Raw genomic sequence first — 10,000 nt, 5'->3', positions numbered from 1 at the left:
TGTCACTCCCAGAAGTCAACAAGACTGCCCTTTCTCTCCTGCTAGTGTTTGGAAGGGTTGACATCTATATTTCTGATTTGATGACCAAACCTAATTGATTTATATTGGTGTGATTATAGTAATTATAGTGACACCATCATTAGTCATCAAATTTAGAAATATTACCTTACCGTGACTATCATCAGTATTGCCTTGACACCCAATGTCAGTACTAAAACTAAACCGGTGTCCACACTGATCAGAAAAAAATGGACTTGTTTACCAACTGCTGATTCACTACTCAATATTTTTTTAAAGTTCTGAAATGGATCTTGGAACATGTTTTAAGGGATAATTTTAGGTCTTTTAGGGGAGTCTGTATTAACACCTCTGTTCTCTGAAATCAGAGTTTTTCTTTAGACAGGGAAAGCTAGATTTGGAGGCATGAAATATAGAAAAAAACAACAGTGCATCTGCTTATTTGTCACTTTTCCATGACATTTGGGTGAAATTCAATATTTCTTTTGTTCCTCAACCACCCATTAACTTTTTTCAGAGTTAGAATACATTCTGAAAGGTTACTGATTTCAGACAACATGAGAGATAAAAGAAACTTATCTGGGACTAGTACACTATACCACAAAATGCATTCCAAGATGTATTCCAGAATAGTGATTTTTTTTATAGACTGATCTCAATTAAGGGTTGAATGAAAGGATGCTCCATTTTTTGCATCATATAGAACTTGTGTGTGTTTGCATTTGTGTGTTTCTAAATTATTTTGCTCTTATTCAGGTGGCTGCTAGTTCCCTAGAAAGCTCCTTACTCAAATACAGTGCCAAGGAATACATGTTCCGAGCAGCACTGTGCCACTTGTGTGTCGACTTGACCAATTCAAAGATTGCTGTGGAGAAGTATGAAGAGATGTATCCAGCATTCCAGGACTCCCGCGAGTGCAAACTGCTCAAGGTTTGTTTCATATGGCAAATATTGTTTTTATCTTTTTTATTTTTTTTTTTTATTTATCTATTTTCACTTGCTGTCATCTTAATATATGCAGTGTAGGGCATAGCTCACATTAACAAGTATCTCTTTCCTGCATTCCCCTCTAAAATATCAAAAATGTTAAGTGACCAGTTTCCCTTGCAACAAATTAAATCTTTGCTTTTATCCTGGGGTATCTAGCTATCAGAGAGAAGAGGGAAAATATTTTAGACTGTTAAAGGCAATCGTGAATTATCCTGCAAACATGTGTTTACAGGCCCTTATGAATCACCTGGAGGACCAGAACGTGGATGCTTTCACCGACACAGTTAAAGAGTATGACTCCATCTCCCGCCTCGACCAGTGGTACACAACCATGCTCCTCCGAATTAAGAAATCAATCGCTGCTGAGGACCTCTGTTGAGGGGCATAAGAGAGTTGTTGAGGGAATGAGGTATTCTAAGGGACAATGGTTGAGTGATAGCTACTAGGATGATGCTAATGTAGCGCTACTAGTGTGCGACGAAAAATGATACGAAGAGTTATTTATACTGTTGATGATGTTTGATAGAATTTTTTTTCCTACATCTCTTTTTCCTCTGTCTTTTCTCATTTGTGATCTTATTGTGTCTCTTTTCTCCTCATCTCTGTCTGTGGAAGTCTTAACTGGTGTATCTGTCAAGATGTAAAGATTCCTGTCATTTGTTTTGTACTTGTCTGTCCAAAAGAAAATGCTTAGTGTATGTGCAGCAACTTTTTCTCTCTCATTGTTTCTAGGTGCATGGAAGTGTCTTTTTCCATTATCAGTCTATTATAAGGCAATTATTTACTATTTTATATATTTTAAGTTTATGATATACATTTGTAGAACACAAAGTTTTCAGCTTTGTGGTAGAGATATTGAGATATGACAAGACTGATAGATATGCCAAGTCTTCTGAGTTGTGAAGCTATAGGGTTATAGTATCATCATCCTAATAGAGCTTCATAGTAACTCCTGTGTATAGTGTAGTTACCATGAATATCATGTCCCCCAGAAATATAATGTAATTTTTACACTTATTATATATTTTCCTTGTTTTTATTCAGATCATTCTACTTAGTTCCAAGTGTGCTCTATCCCAAGGATAAGGAAAAGACTGTATAAATGTAGTGTAATGAATAATAATGAAATTCATTCAAGAGAGATTTGTCAAGGGCAAGTCTTGTGTGAGTGGCGTATGTGGCCATATGGTATTAATTACATATTTTTTGTTTTGATTAAGTTAGAAGGGAAAGAGCATTTGATAGTTTGAGCTTACCTTTGATTATATTTTTGAAATTTCTGAGTATGAGAAAAAAAAAAAAAAGAATATGTGAGTATTTTTTCCACTCTCCCTTTTTTTATCCTTAATGTGCTTTTATTCAAAAGTCAGATGTGGATTCATAATTCAGTAACATCCTTTTATCAGATTTATTTTTCATTTGTTGAGTTTTTTCTCTTTTTTCTTCTTTTTACTTTTTTTTTTTACAGTGCAGTTGCATGTTTGAGAATATTACTATTTAACTAAAAGTAATGCTTTGAACTGCATGTTTGTGTATTCCTTAGAAGTTCTATGCTGAATTTTGTAGGGTACCTGACATATTAATTTTCAGATTCTTAAAAAGCAAATCTGTGGCACAAGGTGCTTGTGCTGTAAAGTTTATGAGCTTTAAATATACATTTTCGGAAAGGCTTTGTCATTAGGAAATAAATTACGTTATTTTGAAGCTGTTTACCCTCACAACCCTGTTGAAGCAAAATCTTTGATTTTGTATATCTACTGTATTTTGTAGGCAAATAATTATTTCTGTGTATTAAAGTAGTCAGATATTTTTTTTCTGTAATATTCATGGAAGTGGTTTATTGCATAGACCAGTTAAGTATGTTCAGAAAGGCTTCACATTCCTGTAATAAAGAGTTTAAAAAGGGTGTTACTTTTGAGTTGAATTTTGATGTTAAAACTTCAGAGTATTATACCTCTTTAATTTATTATATTTTATAAATTTATGTTATTGATTGATTGTGTGGAATAAATTATTTCTATTTTACTGTAGAAAAAATTTCCCTCTTTCTCAACAAATAAAACAAACTTACGAAAAATGAAGAAAATGCCTGGAACATTTTTTTTAAGATATGCAGTCACTTCAAGGAAACAGGTTGCAAAACCTTAGCAGTTTGGGACAGTCCAACCAAAGTGTACAAGGTCCATGCATGCTGAAACACTTCATTGTGATTATCGTTCAAGACAGATGATTCTGAAGTAAAGGAAGATGATGTTTTTAAAGTATTAAATTTATTTTGTATTTTTTTCTTTTCACTGATATTTTTAATACCATCAGACTGGCTGTATGATGGTAGTATGTTAGAAAGGGGAGATAATCCTGGAAGGTTGCATAAGAAGACTTGGTGCACAAGCAGTTTGCCAAGAAGTAAAGAACTGAAAGCTTTTTAAGTATTCAAAACTTTGAATATTTTCAGTGCTCAGGAGTGTAAGAATCTATAGTGGCTCTGAATTTTGATGATTATGAGTAGACTACTCTGTCATGATGTTGAGTGAAAATTGTAGTGTTAGTTAATTGTTTTATTACTATCAGGTTTAATATGTAATATTTATTGACTAATAATGAGCAATGAATAGTGACTGAAGGCAGTTCTTAAAATCAATAGATATAGATTACAGGAGTCATACAATCATTGTTAGTGTTTTACTCTTAAGTTATCATAAATTATGTAAAAGTAATGTTCATGGATTTTATTTTTCTTGTGTAAGTGATAAGGAGAAAAGTTCCTCATTCATTATACAGACTCTGTTTTGTATTTTGAATTGAAAGTAATTGAATCATAACAGCCAAGATCTGTATGTGATTTTGTTAGACATTAAATATTTTATTCCCAGTGTCTCCTACTAACTACCTACTAAAATATTACTGTGAAAAATGAAGTATTACATGTAACTCACCCAACACTAAACCACCCTCCCCTTCTTTCCCCAATGATTAAGAAAGTTTTCCATGTGTAAAGATATTTGGTATATTTGTACAGGCACTTCCAGCTGTCCAGCCTAGATTCTGTTGTCTAATGTGGTGACGTATTTCACTGATGATGATTTTGTGTGATAATGCATGCTTCTTGTTCATTAAGAAGTTTTTATTAAATATATATGCACAATAGCCTTATTTTGTAAACCCCTTACAAATTCACAATGGAAATTAGTTATAGTGCTGACACAAATTTCTGGATTTTTTTTTTTTTTTTTTTTTCCGAATTGCACGAGAATGTGCATCCTCTAGCCATTAACATTAAAAATAACCTTCCTGGCCTCATAAAACTACTGTTTTGTATTTTGAATTGCACTACAGTACTTTATCTGTGTGAAGGGAAAATGATTAACAGAGTAACTAGGTGTTTCCATCAATAAAGCATAATACTTTTTTGCTCTCTCTCTCTCTTGTTCTCTCATTATTTTCTTGCTATTGTGTTTTTTCTGTCTTATCTTCTCATATTTCATTCCTTCCATGATTTGTCTGAAACACAAACATCCACATTCACATTTACAGATTCATTACATGGCTGATATGAGAAACAGATCCTTTATTTACAAATTTTGTATATAGATTGAGGGATCTTTTCTTTTGAGATAGCCATCTATGCAATTAGGTCTCTTTTTATTTTTTTCCTTTTTTTGGATGAAAAAGGGAAAGTGTTTGGTGACTGAGAATAAATTATTATAAGGAACCATTTAAAGAGGATAGTATTAATAGAGAGATAGAGATAGATATGGAAGAATATTTAAGCTATTTGTGAAGTTGATTAATATATCTACTTAATTCCATAGAAACTATAACTAAAACCCTCAAATGCTATATATTTTCTTTAAACAAAACAATGTTAACCATTCTCCCTCATTATGTTCCCAAAATCTCAATTCCCACAGCACAGTGCACTTTGTTTGTTGCATATCAGTATCAAGAGACAATGAATAATTAAATGAAAACATTAACTATTGTAATAAGTTAGAGTTTTATATGGAGATAGACTATATATATAATTTAATCACACCCTGATTATTGTATGAGTGAAATATATTCATTTGTTGGTAATAATGGTGTGTGTTAGGCTCACGTAGTAGAAACTTTCTTGTTATGGGAAACCAACCTTTATATGATTATGGAGTTTTCTGATCTTGTTGACAAAGAGATTTAAAAGAGTGTAACTCATAACAAAGCTGGTGTGTAGAAATTAAACATGTTCTTCAAGAGTTGTTTCCCTTAAATTTCATATCTTATCTGTAGTAGCAACAGCTATGCTAATGTGTTTGTGCTTAGGTTTTTGTAAATATAACCAAATAAGTATCTGTCAAACTCAGTACTGTATTTCTGAATACTATCCAATCACTCAAACTCTATTACTGTTTCATTTCTTCCAAGACTGAATACTGCCATCAAATAAAAATACATACATAGTCACTGAAAAGGGAATAACTTTACTAATATTAAATAATTTGATTGTGTCCATACAGGATTCTTAATTTTTAACTAATTTCACCACATACATTAGTTTCATAAATATGTGTGGTATAATAAAATGAAGTAATTCATATAATAAGAAACAAAATGTAAAAAAAAAAAAAAAAATCATGACTTATTTTTTTTTATGTCTTACATTAACTGCACCTTCAGTATAACTACTGTAATGATAAGCAACCAAATGTAGTGACAAAACAAGTAACATTTTGCACCTGCACAATTAACTATGAATTCCTTCATTTGGCTAAGATTTTTTTTTTTCCAAAGTAAAGAAAATGATACTAATCTCTACAGAGTATTAAGTCTTTAATTAAAATGCAAGAGTAATAACAATGATGGACAATTTCCCTAGAAATCAGCAATCACAAGGTTAGAAATAAGCACCACACATGCTAAAGCTCCCTACCCATTTGCCTGACCAGGTAACTAGTCTGATCCTGTTTATTAAGTCCTCTCAAACCTGCCTGAACCAGGTAATACCTTAACCCATTGCCGACGGGTGGCATGTACGCACATGCCATGGCATGGCGGGACCCTCTGCCGGGGGCACGTATGTACATGCCATAGAGTATGCATGGACATGCCATGAGTTTTTTGTTACAATCACGGCAAAAGATTATTTTTTTGCCAGTGAAAGTGTGATTAAGTCGGTTTAAACACTTTCTCATTTTTATCATGCAACAAACAAAAAAAATGCAACAAACCGACGATTTCAACTCCATGATGCTGCACACTGCTTATTTTATTCAGACTATAGACCGAATAATGATCAACTATGGAGTCTATATAACAACAAAATACCCTTCAGTCTTGATTTATCAGGAAGTTTGGCAAGTAGAGACTGTAAAAAATAATGAAAACTGAAAATACAACATATCTTCGTAGTATTAAGAAGAAACGGCATGGGATGCTGGTATTTGGCATGAGTGGTCGCGCATGCTAGGGCGACAATATAAGCCCCCGGCAGCGAGGCCCGGGCCTCTATGAATGCCACCCGTCAGTTATGGGTTAATAGAACCAAAAGTTTGGCTTGAGGCAAGTAAAATGGGCTCATAGGTCCATACATGCTGTGTTGCCTGAACTGGTTCATTTTGCTCTATTACCCAGAAGCCAACCTGAGAGTATGTGGGAACCTAATGTGTCTGCCTGGCTGATGGCCCATATAGAAAAGACCCACAAGCTGGCAAATGACAGACTAGAAGATAAATATCTGATGTTCTGGTGACTGCAGAGTTTTAATAACTTAATTAATGTTCAGTTAGGAACTCAAGGCAAAGAAAAATGAAAATATGAAAGGTAATTCATAGACATTATTATTTGACAGAAGACAATATAACACTTGGCATCACCTTTTAACCTTCATCTTTTGTATTCATTAGTATGTATAAATGTATGACCCTTTCTCTGCTTTGCTAAACAATAGTTTTATTTTGCATGCATTTTCCAGTCATTCTTAAATGGAAATGCCTAGTGATCTTTTTTGTTTTGACTTCATTCCATTCTTTTTAAGCATTTTGACTGTAAGAAGTTTCTCTTCATTCCATTTACTTTTTTATTTTCCGTATTAATCATTTTGCCATAGTTTGTTCTTCCTGACAGTTATTTTTATAAACTTGTAGCTCAATCTGATAACTTTTCCATACATCGTATATCTATCTGCCTGATATAAAATAATGCAGAAAAGTAAAAATTAGTGAAAGGCTGTTCAATACAAACTACAGAAATACTGTAGAATACAACGACCTGAAGCTTTTTACTTATCATCAATTCCATTCATGAAAAGACAGTACAAGACAAAGACCCACTTCCTTTTAAAGATGAGATAGAAATGGGGATGGAATACATATGAGCATACTGCTGGTATGGGAATAACTTTACAATAAAAGTTAATTTGTCACAGGAAAATATATCATCATAACTTGACTTAATTGTATACAAACATCAAGGATAAGCTAAAAAGAAAAAAAAAAAAGACTGCATATCAGTCTTTTGGTATTGGCAGTAACTACATTGTAAAAAATGCAGCTATTACTGTGAGAGGTATCCTATAATAAAATGTCCTTCAAAATGACAGTCATAGTAAAATATCTGTATTTCTGTAGCTACAAACTGTTATGAAGTGATATGTTAAAAAGAACATGTGTAGTCATAACTTGACAATACCTGAGACTTCTTACATCACTGTCATGATGCTACAATTACATTAAAGGATAAAAACACAAAATCTCTTTGTATTTACTTATTCTATATTCTAAGCAATTTTACAAAAATGAAATAGAATAATATTCTATCTTTCCAAAGCATATTTACATAAAATTCTTTAAATAGACTTCAAATTGTGAAGAAATATCATAGAATGTGGGAGAGAATGAGGATCACTACGTATTACATGTCTTATCACAAAAGGGCTGACGATCTGAAGGCAACGCAACCATAATTTACTGTTCCAGGTCATTCTCTCTTCTCATCATATCAGGTTGGTTCTTTAATCAATTAAATCTATGTGACCAGATAACTGAAAGAGCATCTAATCTGAATCTCTGTAAAGAGTGAAGGAAAAAAAAATCACACACAGACAGGTTCAGTTATACTTCCCCATCTTCAAACTATGAAAACAAAAATAATAATAAATTAAAATCAATAAACAAAAAAATTAGGAAATCCTAACACCCCCCTTGAAAACAACGTTCACTTAAGGGAGGTCTTCACAATGCCAACCATCAAAGCAGCTATTGTGAAGCCCTGAGCTGCTATACGCAACCTCATCATATTTTGTGACGTTCTCCTATTGCCACGACTGAAACTCATGAGTCCATAGCAGAGAGCACCAGCAGTCAGTCCACATCCTGAAACATGGATTCTTATTTGTAAACTATAAATGAATATCAGAACAGAAATTATACAGCAGAAAGTTTTTGTACAATTAGGCCTTTCAGCATTCAGTAAAATAAGAATTATAATATAATTAAGAAACCCATGTAAAAATTATTGCATAGTATTAAGTCATAGGTACCTGAAAGATTGAATCTGCTTACAAGCACTTTTTTGACTCATACAGAATATAAATATAATATGTAAAAAAAAAAAACTTTCATAAATAAAATATTTATGATCAAGTAAACTACTAATTGACACTGGTGGCTGAGCACCTGTGGAGCCATCTATATGTATCTACATACATATAGATGGCTCCAGTACCACAGTGAACATCACATTTTCCTGGTAATATTGAATTAAGTCAACTTGTATAAACTATCTTCTTTTGTATGTGCAACCTGTAAATTTCCCTGCCCCAGCACATTCTTCACTTAATAAGTGTGTTCTTTAATGAGCTACAGACATTTCTTGCTGATGTACTACAAACATTGCTTGCTACCTACACTATTTTCTGTCAGTTCTTACCACTCCAGTGACATATATCCCTCAATGTGTAACATGTTGACTTTTCCTACTAATTCTGTTCTCACTTCCTTATTCCTGAACCTCTAACCTACATCACCTTCACATTTTGCTCCGGCAATCCTTATCTCCTTGCACATAAAGTCAGGCATATATAACCTATGCTCCATCATATACTCTATACCTGGCACCAATTTCACATTTCATGTCTTGTTCCTTCTCATCTAGCAGAAACCTATAATCCACAATGATTCCATTCTTACCAGTGGCAAGCAACACTAAATGGCTCTTTCTCTTTTAGAAGAATATATTAACAATCTTTGGGTATATAGCAGATCTACATAAAGCAGTGCCTCTGTTTCACTATTTCTACTCCAAAGTCCCTTTCCTCTATGCACTCTTTTGAAACATTGCTCTTTTTCCCCTACATGTCTATTTGTATCTTCTATTACTACCACCCATTCTTATTTTGCCAAAGCTCTTTTGATAGCTCCAAATAAAACCTATTTTTCTCTGTATTTCCAACTTGTGGGATATATGCTGTATGGTCCCTGAACTCTACTTTTAAAAGCTACCCTTACAGAATTAATCCTAATAATTCCATTTTCCAAAATGTACTACAGACTGTCTCCTGTCCCTGAACAGTTGGCAAATATGGCAGAGTTCATAAAGAAATATTATTACTTAACTCTAAAATCTGTGTAATCTATCCTGATCCATAACACTAAACTTAAATATAAATAAATTTTATCATGAATATATGTATATACACACACACATATGTGTGTGTGTGTGTGTGTGTGTGTGTGTGTGTGTGTGTGTGTGTGTGTGTGTGTGTGTGTGCGTGTGCGTGTGCGTGTGCGTGTGCGTGTGCGTGTGCGTGTGCGTGTGCGTGTGCGTGTGTGAGAGAGACTGAGGTATAATGCTATAAAATGATATGTGAATATAGCCTATTAAATCCTTTTTGACTTGCTCTTCAGCGATCTCGTGTTCATTCTGCAAAAAATTACAAATTATATAGAATTCCAAAGAAATTCTATTAAAAAATAATGAGAAAGGGGGTACACACTAAGCTAACCTTTATATTCAC

At 33.3% G+C, this 10,000-nt stretch overlaps 2 protein-coding genes across 3 annotated transcripts in view; one reads left to right on the top strand and one right to left on the bottom strand.

The window, feature by feature from the left end:
* LOC119579497 (alpha-soluble NSF attachment protein-like) overlaps positions 1–5,390 on the top strand; it is an 18,012-nt gene extending 12,622 nt beyond the window's left edge. For both annotated transcript variants that reach the window (XM_037927354.1, XM_037927355.1), the window contains 2 exons: positions 775–948; positions 1,241–5,390. In XM_037927354.1, coding sequence (XP_037783282.1) covers positions 775–948; positions 1,241–1,387 — 321 coding nt within the window. In that variant the 3' untranslated portion in view covers positions 1,388–5,390. The remainder of the gene's footprint in view (positions 1–774; positions 949–1,240) is intronic.
* A 2,625-nt stretch (positions 5,391–8,015) lies between these two features.
* Positions 8,016–10,000, bottom strand: part of LOC119579498 (HIG1 domain family member 2A, mitochondrial-like) — a 3,584-nt gene continuing 1,599 nt past the window's right edge. The window contains exon 3 of the mRNA XM_037927356.1: positions 8,016–8,357. Coding sequence (XP_037783284.1) covers positions 8,200–8,357 — 158 coding nt within the window. The 3' untranslated portion in view covers positions 8,016–8,199. The remainder of the gene's footprint in view (positions 8,358–10,000) is intronic.

The sequence above is a fragment of the Penaeus monodon genome, chromosome 12 (assembly GCF_015228065.2).
Source record: "Penaeus monodon isolate SGIC_2016 chromosome 12, NSTDA_Pmon_1, whole genome shotgun sequence".
Taxonomy (NCBI): Eukaryota; Metazoa; Arthropoda; class Malacostraca; order Decapoda; family Penaeidae; genus Penaeus; species Penaeus monodon.
This window is presented reverse-complemented; position numbering and strand designations above follow the sequence as displayed.